General features: G+C 49.3%; 1 protein-coding gene across 1 annotated transcript in view; it reads right to left on the bottom strand.

Moving 5' to 3' along the window:
- LOC149346271 (uncharacterized) overlaps positions 1 to 12185 on the bottom strand; it is a 41783-nt gene extending 29598 nt beyond the window's left edge. The window contains exons 1-5 of the mRNA XM_089541275.1: positions 12181 to 12185; positions 10799 to 10819; positions 9610 to 9713; positions 8024 to 8127; positions 1589 to 1784 (exon numbers count right to left, since the gene is read on the bottom strand). Of these exons, the coding sequence (XP_089397401.1) occupies positions 1589 to 1784; positions 8024 to 8127; positions 9610 to 9713; positions 10799 to 10819; positions 12181 to 12185 (430 nt within the window). The remainder of the gene's footprint in view (positions 1 to 1588; positions 1785 to 8023; positions 8128 to 9609; positions 9714 to 10798; positions 10820 to 12180) is intronic.
- Positions 12186 to 13798: the final 1613 nt, after the last annotated feature.

Here is a 13798-nt window from a genome sequence, read left to right as displayed (position 1 = left end):
AGCTGCCCTCATAGAAAAACTTTTGCGTGCAGAAACCCTCTTACAGGGTGACGAAGAAACAGTTCACTTTGAGATCGTTTGCGATAACAGAGAAATACGATTACAAATAACGGCGTGCAGTCACCTTCGGTGGTGAACAATTTGCTAATTTATATAGAACATAAAGAGCATAAAAGACTGCAAGCATGTGTTAACGAAAAACCAAACCAAACCGGACACTTAAGTGAGTTACGAGATATTTTTGCTCGTGCTCCTCTCTCTCCTGATTTCTCATGGCATGTGAATGTGACGAGCATCATTACATTTGCTAAGAAGTCGGCAGGTATTTTAAACCATCAAACCGTAACCCCCCCCCCCCCCCCCCACATGTAAGAATACTCGCTCACACAACGCAGGTCCGACCGAAGTTACAATGCTCACCTGCAACGTTGCATCCACGTCAACTGCATTTGGCTAATGCTGTCTTTAAAGTCCTCCAATAAAGTCCGAATTTGATCAGCAGCATCTTGCGTTTCGCCATCGGATCACTAATCTCTGTATTTACGATAGGTTTTTCTATTCGACACTACATGAGATCTGCGGACCTGCTTCATGCATTTCTTACCGCACCGGACACCCCATTAAAGCATCACGACAACGCGCCCGTATCACAACCTTTTCGACGTCATTCTTTCCCAGGGCAGCAACCGACTAAAGCGAACTTCCCACCCGGCATCGCAGCCATCACCTGTCATTCGGCTTCCCGTGAAATTTTCGCCGTGTATCATATAAACAGCAATTTTAGTGCGAAAGCAGCATTTACAGTGGTCCCAACCAAGAATCTTGCGTGAAGTCTCGGACTAATGGGGCTAGCTCGGGTTGGTTCGTAAGAGCGCCGCGCACACTACAGCCACTGCAAGGAAGCCCGGGTAAGTGCGGAGGTGCGTCGCGCCAGATGTAGCCAATGGGAGAATGACCTCGAGAGTAACGTTGGCCAAACCTAGCATAGCAAAAGGCCATACAGAAATAAAATAAATAATGCAGCGCTGACCACTGCGTGATATAACTCTGCTATCGCAGCAGCCAATCACTCCTCGTGTTAAACTGCAACACGCTCTCGCGCTGTGCATTGCATACCATCGTCTTCATCAATCTCCTTCTGGGGCGCGAGCAGATCGGATCAGCTTAACCTGGATCAGACCTTAACCTGAACTTAATACCGTGCCAGATGTGCCGACGACACAGCAAAGCAAAACCATGAGGCAACCAGCCTGAACACATGCTTTCGCACGTGTACTCCTTTTAACTACGTTAATCCCCACCCACTTTTTTTATTACCGTCCCACCTCTTATGATGTACATGAATGGCTTATTTAGGGTAATAATATATAATGAAAATGAAATGAAACAAGCAGAGACTTTAAATTGCAAGGTTCATTTCAGTTATGACGTGATGCAGTGCCTTCACTCGAGTTGTCGTGAAAAGCCGACGTGTCGGGATTCGCAGAAAGGTTTAGAGAATCGTGCTGACTCAGAAACAAGGTACTGGCTATTCTTACAGGCAAATGGCCTAGGAGGGTCACAAGGGTGCGGTGCAATAAATGCTAACCTGTGACAGTGGTCGGGCTCGGAGTGGTCGTCGGCGCAGTGCGAGGGGTACTAGACGAAGAGGAACTCGGCACTGGGGCGCTGGTCACAGAGAGTGTTGTAGAAGGTAAAGTAGGTGAAGTCGTCGTCACAGGCAGAGTTGGTGGGATTGTTGAAACGACTGGTGGGGCAGTCGTTGGCTCCCCACCAGTCGTTGGCTGCGGAGAGATGATAGGTAAAGAGACGGGTGATTTCTCCATACCGCGTGACAGACAGAAGTCGCTGAAGGAATTAGTCTTGAGCGCATTCTGCACAGAGGGAGACGCTGAGTGTCACGGGAGGCGCGGGATGCCTCCATGCCTCGATGCCAGCTCCTCGATGGAGCTGGACGAGCTCTGTATAGCCGCACGAAAGATCAAGAAAATGCCGCCCCTACCCTCAGAAGGATATAAAGTCGTCTCCCGCTCCCGGGGAGGTCTTCGTCTGACGATACTCTAGCCACGCTACCTCCTTACCGCCATCATGTAGGCCGCTGCGCTGATCTACACATCGGAATCATACCTCCAAAAACACATGCACAGTGTCGGCGGCGAACCAAGATGACGCCCTCAAGCTTGTACAACTCCAGCAAATCACCTACAACCAGTGTGAGTATGTCATGACGGCATATATTGCACCACCTGATGGCGGTCAGGGGTGTCTTTACGAACGCTTACTGGGAGGAATCCCCACAAGAACTCCTAACAGACTTAATCGTTCCCAACTCCCCAACCCCATCCCCTCGAAACCGCTTGGAAAATGGGACTCGCACGATCCATACTTATAACCTTCGATCAGGCCGCCGTCCCTCGAAAAATAGCTTGTGGCGGATGAATGCATCTCTGCACACCTTACAGACCGTAGGTCGAGACCTGCAGCAACTGCCGGGCCATCGGCCACCGCATCGGCGTCTGCTTCCAACCTCCAACCCACAAGTGCCCCAGATTCGGCCAGTCACACTCGAAGTTGTCCGGGACCCGGGAAAGCAAATACCGTTACCAACCTAGGACAGCCACGCCCACCGAACGCGAACGCGACACCGAGCCAAACGCGAATCACCATCCCGGCGACGCTTAGAACACCACCCGCAAAGCAATGCAGGCACTAAACGCTCGGAAATACGTGATGTCAGCCAAAGATCAGGACGCTCCAAGAGCTCGGACCGACTGATATGGGCAGACAAGCTCGAGACACCCAAGACACAAAACCCGAAAGCCACATCCCGCCTACCCCGGACCCCCGCGACCAGGAGCTCCGGGCCCTACGTGCGGAGGTAAGCCTCCTCACGAACTTAACACATCCCGACACCCTCATCCTCCCCTTCCGAATCTCTCTCCCCAGGACCGGTTTTTCCACCCACTGAGGCAACACCCAACACCGCCCACACCCTTCTCACCCTTCTCCCCTAAAAAGAAACGCATTTCAGACACAACTGATGATTACAAGACAGATCTTAGGACCTTGCACTCCAAATCTGACGCTACATTGGTAGCCTTTAAGGCACGCCTCGAAGCCAAATTCACAACACTCGCCGAGCAGCTATCTACTCGTCTCGAACAACAAATGGACACTCTTTACACGCCTCGCCTAAACCCTCGCGAATATAGGTGTACACAGTTTTAAAGCCACCTTCAGATGCTACAATTAGCAGCACGTCACATGAGGGGTCTCCTGCCTCCATCCCCCCCCCCCCCCCCCCGTGCCCCTTCCCCTACCAGCACAAAAACCTATCCTCGATCCCAACACGCTCCAATACGGCGGGTCGGGATAATTCGTCTAACCGATAACCACTAATCCAATGGAACTGCCGTGGCTTTCGGGGCAAGCAAGCGCCGCTGCAACTCCTAATACCGACACTCCCTGCCATACCTAAACTTCTCCTGTTACAGGACACACAACACCAAACGAAACCCCTTAGCTACCACGCAGTGCACTTAGACCCCACTGACACGCCCCCAGTGTCCACACTTATACATCGCACTATTATCTACCAAGAACACACAACCACTTCCTCCACCCCTTGTGTCCTAATAGAAATCATTCCCACGAAATATAACACCCCCCCCCCCCCGATCTTTGTAGCAAACATATATCACACCAGCCCATGGCCGCCCTGGATACACTATTCCAGCAAATTCAACGCATCGTGTGCCAGAATAACCCTAATCATAGCAGGCGGCCTTCAATCTCAACCCATAGACTCGGATTATCGGTACACCACAGCACGGAGTCGCACGCTTTGGACTGCGCTCCAAGACTTGCGCCTCATTACACATAACTTTCATACCCCAAGAAGGATCGGCAACAGTGTAACCATGGACACTAGTTCAGACCTCATACTCAGCTGCCACCTCAAATGACTCTTGTGGTCACGTACGCCACACACAGTTGGAAACGAACATTACATTATCGCCATCCAAATACCCCGCACACAACGCAGTCCTCGACCCCTCAAGCACAGATTTATTAACTGGGACGAAATCCGATCCACACGCCAACTCCCCGATACAAGACGTTGATAACTGGGTCACATTCCTCCTCAACGACATAACAGCGCACACGCAACACATTACCACGTCAGCGGACACGCCCACACTGGAATCTCGTCTAGCCCACCCTTGGGAAGCCCATCATAGCATTCTGGAGAGATGGAAGTGACAAAAACATAACAGAACGTTAAAGCGTCGGCTGGCCGCGCTACAGACATAAATCGCTGCACACGGCGAGGAGCTATGCCACTTTAACTGGGGTCAGGTGTGCAACAGCGTAGCCGGCAAAGTCTCTACCAGGACAGCTTGGGAATGTTGGTTATTCATTTGTGACGGAACAGCGCTTGTCTCTTGTCCCGGTGTTTTGCGCTGTTCTGTCACAAACCTCTCTACGTATAACGCATGGCAACTTCTCCGCCACCTCATAGACCCCACATACTCATGCCGAGAGTCACATAATCATATTACGCGCCTCATCCAAAACTCCCCGCTCTCACCGGACACCCTTCTGGACGAACTCCGGACTATACACACTGCACCCGGCACATCCTCCCTTCTCCCCCCTTACACAGGGGCCCCGAATGAGTTGTGTTGCGTGTTGTGTTGGGTTTAATGGCGCATAAGCAGCTACGGCTATCATGCGCCAAGCTCAAGGTATATTTGTTTTATGCAGATTTTTGCTAATATGTGAAAAAAACATTGCAGAGGGTCTAAAGTTTGTTGTACCCAGTAATAAGAGAGGGAAGAAATTTTAGAACTGTCTACAAGTAAAAGCTTTTAAGGATTCCGGGTAACCTCATTAGTGGTCCTTGGCTGGGCAAGGAAATTGAGGTTCCCAACCAATCAAATAAAGACCTCAGTCTTCTTCTCGAGGATGAGAAGTGTATTATATATAAAGCGAAGCAGTGGATTAAAATTTACAGTTTCTCAATAACACCTGGTTCTTTTAAAAAGCTAAAAACACGGAGCCCCAATTGAGGGTCTGGACGTCGGCAGAAGAGGTCCGCATGGCCCTCCAAAACCTCCGCACAAATTCTGCACCAGGAGAGGACAGAATCATCAACCCTATGCTCCGTAACCTCGATGATCAAACGGTAACACACTGCTGGAGAGAGGGCACGCTCCCACAGTCCTAGCGCCGCGCCAAAATTGCCATCCCCAAACCAAACAAACCCGTCATCACACCGAAACTCCGCCCTATATCACTCGCATCATGCTTTGGAAAGTTCTCGACCATGTTGCCTTAAACAGAATCATACAACATACAGGGTCTGTTCTGAAAGTAGTATGACTGATTTTTTTTTCCAAATTTTATTGATGATAATACTACAAATGATTAGCATTTTTCAAAGGAGCACCCTTCCGCATCTACGCACTGCTGCCAATGAGTTTTCCAGTTTTCGTACGCCTCCAGGAACTCCTGGACCGGAATGCTGTTTAGCTCCCTCGTCACGGCCTTTTGAACAGCCTCTACCGATCCGTGATGCTTCTCCTTGAGCGTCGACTTTATTCTCGGGAATAGAATAAAGTCTGGCGGGGTCAAGTCTGGGCCATAGGGGGGGGCGAGGCAGCGTTGCCACCTTGTGCTAGGCAAGATACTCGATTATGATGAACCCTGTGTGGCTCGGCGCGCTGTCATGGTGCAGGCGCCATTTGTTGGCGATGGCTGGGCGGACACGAACAATGCGTTATCGCAGTCTTCTGAGGACTTCCGCGTAAAAAAATGCATTAACTGTTAGTGCGGGTGGTACCAACTCTTCGTGGGTGACTCCATGTCGATCAAAAAAGCAAATGAGCATGGACCTTTCCTTGTATTTGCTCTTTCGCGCTTTCTTGGGGTGTGGGGAAGAAGGGGTGAGCCACTCTGAGCTCTGCCGCTTGCTCTCCGTGTCGTATTCAAACACCCATGTCGTTTCACAGGTCACTACATTGTCCAAAAAATCGGGGTCTTCATTCACGTGATGAAGAAGATCCTGGCAGATCGCTTTCCGGTTGTCCTTTTGCTCCTCTGACAACACTCGCGGCACCAACTTCGCGCACACTTTCCTCATGGCGAAGTTTTCGGTCATGACCTCTAGAACTTGGGTTTGAGGAATGCTAAAATCGCCAGCAATCATTCTGATACTACACCTGCGATCAATGTTAAGTAAAGTTTTCATCGCGACACATTTTCGTTGGTCTTGCTGGTCGATGAGCGTCCGGAGCGGTCGTCGTCTTCCACTCTTTCCCTACCTTCTTGGAACAGCTTGTGCCTCTCAAAAGCACCTGATCTACCCATGGCAGCATCACCGTAGGCCTCCTTAATCATGTCGTGAGTCTCTTTTACCGTTTTACCAAGCTTTACATAAAATTTGATCGCATATCGCTGATCCAGTAAACACTCAATGATTTTGCCTGACGAGGCGTTTCGACAGGGGTCCACAATACAAGTGACCTGCTCTCTTCAACGACCGAGAGCAGACTGCCGATTTTCGCCACCGTTCCCAATATCCCCCTTCACCGATCCTGCGCGCGCAGACAACCTTTCGTCTTCCCGTTCGTCCAGGAAAAAATCAGTCCTACTACTTTCAGAACAGGCCCTGTATGCACGACCACAACTTATACCCGCAAAGCATGGTAGGCTTCCGCCCGCGTCTCTCCGCCCAAGATGTCATGCGCCAATTGAGGCATGACATCTTTTTTGCCCTCTCATCCCCACTCATAATAAAGTCGTCTTGGCCCCAGATTTATCCAAGGCATTTGATCGCATAGAACTGCCAGCGACCATGGCGGCTCTCTACCCCCTCAATGTAGGCGTCCGCATGAATGCCTACATACAAGCCTTATCTCGGGACGCACGGCCGAGGTTCACATGGGCTTCATGCATTCCCTACCCACACCCTTAGCGAAGTCGGCACCCCGCAAGGCTCTGTACTCTCCCCTTTCCTCTTCAATGCCACACTCATTCCCCTAACCCGCGCTCTTCACAATATACCTCACCTTCGACACACCCTCTATGCTGACGACATCACTGCATGGACCACCCACCGCAGTGCTGGCGTCATAGAGGAAACCTCACAAACCACCGCAAACATCACACAACAACTCGCAAAAAGCATAGGTCTCTCCTGTTCCTCGGAAAAGTCTGAGCTCCCTCATGCGCCCGTTACCACGCACCCTTCCCACAGCCCCCATCACTGTTACTCTGGACGGACGCCCTGTCTCGGCGTCCGTGCGGATCCTGGACACTCCGGATCGTGGGCCTTCATATCCAGAACAACGGTAGGAACACTTGCACTATCAGGAAACTCAAGCGGTGGTGGAAGCGCTTCCGTAACATATCCGTAGAGTTTCTGGCAAAAAACTATGGTATGGAGCAGCACGATTTATGGCATTTCGTGTGTTTCATTTATGCCGTCTCTGTGTTCATACTCAGCCGTTTCCTCCGCACAGTCCCATGCGTCCGACTCCGGCAAGAAGAAATCACCACCCTTGATGTTATGATTCGTAATGCTTACAAGGTGGCCATACGCCTTCTCCCTAGCTCCCTAACCACTAAACCTCTCCAGCTCAGCTTCCACAACACCACACTCGAACTCATAGAGGCCCACAGACAAGCACAATACACTCGCCTAGCTCAGTCTTACACAGGACGTCACGCACCTGACAACCTCCAAATTCGCATACTAGCAGCCGACCCCACACTACTGCCAGTCCCCCGCCCCATACACATCGAGCTTCTAGTAAACCCCACCTTCGAAACACCCACGCCACTCATTACTCGGGTGCCTGCGTGTCCCAGGGACCTGGGTGTCCCAAATCCCATAGTCAATAAAGTTATTTCTCTCTCTTTCTCATATTTTATGGACTCCTGAATTGCTTTGTCGTGCCGAGCGAAATACAAAAATTTGTTCCCCGCTGCGTCGAGGTGGAAATGAGCAGAGCGATACCTGTCTGGCAGTCGTCGTGTGTATGTGGCCATATTTGATGTACACGTCGTCGCCCTCCTGTTGTCCGTCGTCTCCGATCTCCTCGCTGTCGGCGTCATCCTCGCCTATTCATTACAACGAGAGGAATACTTTAGTTTGCGAAATAAAAGCGTGAACGTCGGCTCGAAGCGAACCACAAGTGATTTACGCCGATTCAGTTGTTTAAAGATGGCGCATTTTAAGTCGAAAATCGGTTTCGTCGGTTAGTCACAGTGCATTAAAAGCCTGTATGTACCTCACTGCAGTTGCAATCAAGTTCTAGATTCTGCAGCACTATCATTTTCACAACTGCCAGGAAAAATCACACCAGCAACACGACATTTGTTCGACAGTAAGTTTCGCTTACAAACAACACTGACTTCCGCCCCGTGCACTAAATCACTGTCGCATGGCTGCTGATCCGAAGCCCATAAGTTTGAAACTGGGGCGCGGCGGGCGCATTGCGATCAGACCAAAACTAAAAATTGCCAGTATGCTGTGCGATACCCAGGTGGCCGAAATTAATCGGTGATCTTCGACCCCGGAGTACTGCTGTCATAACCTTCCTCGTGTTCTGAATATTAAACAGCAAATACCGAAAACATAGACATGCATTTGACAGTTTGAATTGCGTAAAGCACGACCGACAGAAACCAATGAACCAGCGATAACATATGCGTAAGGAATTTACTTTAAGCTGATTATTTTGCCCCTCCAAAGAATGCGTTATTGACGTAAAAATGTATGGCAGCGATTTCTGAGTTAACGAGGGAATATGACATTGGCTTCCCATTAAAAGGCACACATTAATGGAGCCGAGGCACTGGTCCTGACGTCCGGAAGGCAGATAAACAGGAACCGTGACCGCCAGAAGAAAGATTTGCTGCTATACGGACCATTCATCGTCTTTCACATAGCCTCAAGAAAAGTAGAAGAGGACACAAGCTCCTCCGTAAAAGGTATTACGCGTTAGCTTTGATGGGTTAATGCCCATATATGAGGAATTGGTCATTCTGTACTTCACATTCATTCCTGGCTTGGAATCCTCATGCCACAGCTGGCCAAGTGCTGCAGCAGTTCAACGATGCGCCACTGCCCTGCAATAGAACGTGTTCCCATCGCTGGGACTTGTGGTACCGGGGTCGCTCTTCTCGAGTAACCTCTCGCGGCCAGTCATTAAATAAACTGCGACCTGCCACGGTGGCCAATTTGCTCAGAATCCTACGGTTAGGCTCTGATGATGTCACAAGGCAGATCATGTGACCTACGTGGCCCATCTGCCTTCTATGGGTACGATGGCCCAACGCCGGATGTTTTTTCGCTCACAACGCCGATGACGACGCCGAAAACGCCTCATTTTCTTCAGAACAGGAGCCCTGAAGCGCTCTCGTTAAAGGCAAGAGCCACACGAGCGCAGGCAATCCATTCTCAAGGAGAACCATTGTGCGCCCCATTTTTTTGTATCCAACTTTCGAGAAAACCCAACACACACTGCAACAACAGAATCGCACATTTGAGATTCGCCGTCTTTTGTGATAATGGAAATACGCCAAGTGGAGCGCGCTTACTGGTGGCAGTGCCCGCTGTGACCGCCACAAACAGCAGTGAGCCCAAGAGCACGAGGAAACAGGCTGCCAGCACCAGGACCTTCCAGCTGTCGTAATCAGGGCTGCTGTAGGAAGAACGGCACGACGGCTTGTACGGCAGTACAGAGATAGCGTGTTGTCGTGAACAGCTACTACAGACAAGAAGAGTTGTGGACTAGCAATTCCGCACCAAACTCTATTACGACATGCGTTTGAGGGAATTCATTTCTATTCAACGACGGCAACGTCGAAGATTGCTGCGATAAAATTTCATGTACACCTTCTGGCCTGCAAAATTTCGGCCAGGCGAGCTCCAGCCGCAAAGGCCGTGAAGAGCCAACGAGTAGTCGCTGTCGAAAAGGTTCAATGTGCTTTCGCGTTGTCACTGCGTATTTGCGAGTCGATGTAATCAAAGGAATGGTGGAGGCTGCGTACGCTTATTGTCGTGACATTGAACGCTGGCTATGCGAGCCCTTTGTTTCGGGCTTAGAGGAATATTCTCTGTACTATACGAGGAACACGGGACAGGTAATTAAGGTGACAGTCGTGAACTGCTGTTAACTGTGTCAAGCATTGTGCTGAACACTGTTCTAAGCTACCACTGCAAGGCCTGGGAGTCTTTTGCCAGACAATAGGTACCATGAAAGCAACGACGCACTGCGAAGCATATGAAAGCACTTCCTTGCTTACCCTGATTCCGTTTCTGCAGGAGGAAAAGACGGGATGCGTTTTAAAAAATTGACAACATGTTTATAATTTTCTTAGTGAATATTTGTACAGTCCGTAAACACATTGCAGCGACACCTCACAGGAGGAAGGTTCGTGTTGTGCTGCAGGCATGAACGATATTAATGCTCTTGCCGCTGGAAAGGCTGTAGTTAGTGACGCTCAAGTTATGGCCGCTGGATTAGTTGTAAAATTCCTGTCGAATTTTTCTGAAGTAAAAAATTAAAATAGGCGAACAACAGCAGTTCTTAGGACTTATAGTGTTTAATTAAAAATTACTAACTTTTCTCGACCAAGCTTTGTGTAGTTGTCGGACTCAGCAACTCTCCTTCAAAACTGCAGGCTGCCGTTTTTCTTAGCGGTGGCAAAGGCGTCAACTAATTACTCTTTGAAAGTCTGCGCTAGCAGCAGATCCTTACGCAATCGATACTACTTTAATACTCACCGGACGGTGCGGGAAGCTCGCCTGCATAAAAAAAAAGTTGTAATTATGTGGTAGAAAGTAAGATGGCAAGGAGCAGCTTCAGCATTCATAAATCCTCCAGTTGGATAAGTAACGCTCACCAGCGAACGCCACAATTTACCTCATATTCGCTTTCAGGTGTTCCTGAAAACAGGTCATTGATCGAGCTGTTGTTTAAAAAACAGCGCGAAGCAAGACACTGGCTGCATTACGCTTAGCACATATTACAAAGTGCCCCGTCAGTGATTCCAGTGTTCTCGGGAGACGAATTATTAGTGTTGCTTTCTATTTAATGTTTCATGATTATGTCAAGAAAGAGTAAAATGGTCAAATAGTTTGAAAAGTAGAAATACGGGGTCTGCCTGGTTCGCCAAATCTTTCGTGCATGCCACCGAAATCCGGGCCACGTGTAAACAGAAAAGGACGCCAAAAATAAGACAGAATTTGGCGTCAGTGAAAAAAATTGACACCAGTCCTTCGGTGTCCTGCAACACTACAGGCAGCGTCTTTACGGCGCGCATCGATGCGAAACGCTTCAGTAGGGAACATGATAACGGCTACGGAAGATGCCCCTTCCTGCGCCCGTCTAATGAAACCCACGTGTGTGAGGTGACGACCTTCTCGCCTGAACACAGCAAGCGTCCTCAAGAAAGGCATCTAGGCCTGAATGCTATTGTCTCGCACGTGTAGCTTCTGTTGCATAACCACGTCGCAAACAACGCCTGCTCAGTTTATTTTGCATCACCTGCCATTCTTGATCTGCAGAAATAACGCTACGCTCCCGCTTTCGATAGGCTTGAGCCATTTGCGCAGAGCTAACACGGGGCGTTGCGTCGCTTCTGGCAAAGGTAATAGTGTGAAAGAGAAAAATGCAATAAAATTTGGTCAGAGTCCTTGTACCATGCAGGTCTTGACACCCGCCGCTGTCAACACTCGCCGCTGTCAACGTATGCTTCTGATCGCCAGCGACGGCTGCGTTGAATCCGCAGGTAGGAGCCCCTATTCTCAGCCTTGCTCTAGCTGATTGCGGACGCCCAGAACTCGCTACTAGTCGGGATCGCTACTACGCTTTGTCCCGACCAAAGGACAGCTTTGAGCAGAAACGTCGAGGAAATGCAGAACTAAATCACTATCGGTCAATGCGCCAAATACTGAGACAGAATGACCAAACACAGTAGTGTTATTAGGGGCTAAATACGCAGAATCGATCCCTCGTTTATATTATTAGGCAGAAAATATATTTACTGACAATAATAGCAGGGTTCCCCACTGGTACCTTTAGGTGTGAGCTAGTGGCAACACCTTTAGAGTACTGTCTTTCTTATAGGCAGTAGACAGAGCATCTGCTATTTAACCCTACGCACCTCATTGCCGAACAATTTCCAGCAATCGAAGTTTTCACAATTTTTCACGAAGACGCTCAGAGCTTCTTTGATTACCGCGAAATGAGCCACGTTTGGAGGGTTCTCCCTATTTTCTCATGCACGCAGTACGTGTGCCCTCAGAGCTGGCCTAAAATATTTGGGAGACACTTATACTCCGCCTTTAAGGGTGTTACGCGACAGCGTAAACGGGTCCCGTCAACGACTGCACTTGATCTCATTAGCGTAATACCCGGTTACGTAATCTACTAATGTTATCAGGTCTCATCACACACCAATGTCACGTGACACAAGCATACAGTCGTTGGCGTTCACTCACCCATTAGCGACATACACTTTGCTCATCGCTGAATCACTGCTAACCTAAATAGTGTCTAATCAGACACATACTCTTTACCATCAGTGATAAAGTACGACATTATATGTAAAAGGCCACAATGACATGCATATAAAATCTCACTAGGAAAAAAGTAGGAAAAAATTACGGTAAGCAAGGGTGTGTTCGGGCATCTCCGCCCGGTAGGTACTGGGCCCGGCAATAGAAGGGATCAAGTTGAGTGGGCAGCACGCGAACACAATGCGCCGCGGCGCCGTCGTGCCCGATCAGCGCCGCAGAATTCCGCACAAAGGAAACAAAGCGGTACTTGAAACGTACAAAAATAACTTCATTCAATGTTCTCTGTTAGCTTTGAAAGGACTCAATTTAGAGCACATGAGTCGTTATAGAAGGCCTATTTTCAAGTAAGCTGCGGTTTGTCACAGTGGTATGGTCGGATGCCGGATGTTAGGCATGATACAACACGATTGACGGTAATCATGGAGCCATTTTCAGCCTAATAGTCTCTAATTAGTGATATGGTGCAGTAACCTGCAAATGCCATGCTGTAAGCGTAAATTTTACTTCTGACGCCTGACAAATGTCAGCATAGGCATACAGAGGCCGAAGATCAATATCTTCATTTCCTATATATCCCCTGTACCTCATCATGAATAAACAGGTGGTAGTTAGCGCTCGTGAACGTCTTTATGTGTCTCTCTTCGTCCCTTGTCTGTTTTTTTGCGCTGAATTCTATTTAACATGCTTCACCAACTAGCCCGGCAGCTTGCTCTCCTGAAGATCAATATCAGCTACCACAAAAATAGGATGGAGCTCTCCTCAGTGTCCCTTTAAAAGTTTTGGCTTGAAAAAAAAAAGCGACAAAAAGAGGTCCGCGATGTTGACCAAATTACCCGCCACTCATTAACCGGTTTTAATTCGCTTCTGCCCGCCACTGATGGCTTGGGCAGCACCCATGAGGAGGGTTGACATATAGCACTTACACGGCACAGAGACAGCCACGAGACGGCACAGTAACATATATCGAACCACCTTTTCAGGCGGCTGTTCGAAACAGAGTACGTCCCCGAAGGGCATAGCGGGGTATACGGAGCCTCTCCCAGGACTGCACCCCCTGAACAAACCGGTCGCCAGGTCGGGGGGAGCCTGTACCCATACGGTGGGTATCCGACGGTGGGTTTCGAAATTGCCACCTCCCTCAGCCGTGGCGGACGACCAAACCACTAGGCCACGGCTGCGGTGATTGCATGATCGTGTTAGTCT

Source organism: Amblyomma mixtum, chromosome 4 (assembly GCF_055824585.1).
Source record: "Amblyomma mixtum isolate Tamu chromosome 4, ASM5582458v1, whole genome shotgun sequence".
NCBI lineage: Eukaryota > Metazoa > Arthropoda > Arachnida > Ixodida > Ixodidae > Amblyomma > Amblyomma mixtum.
This window is presented reverse-complemented; position numbering and strand designations above follow the sequence as displayed.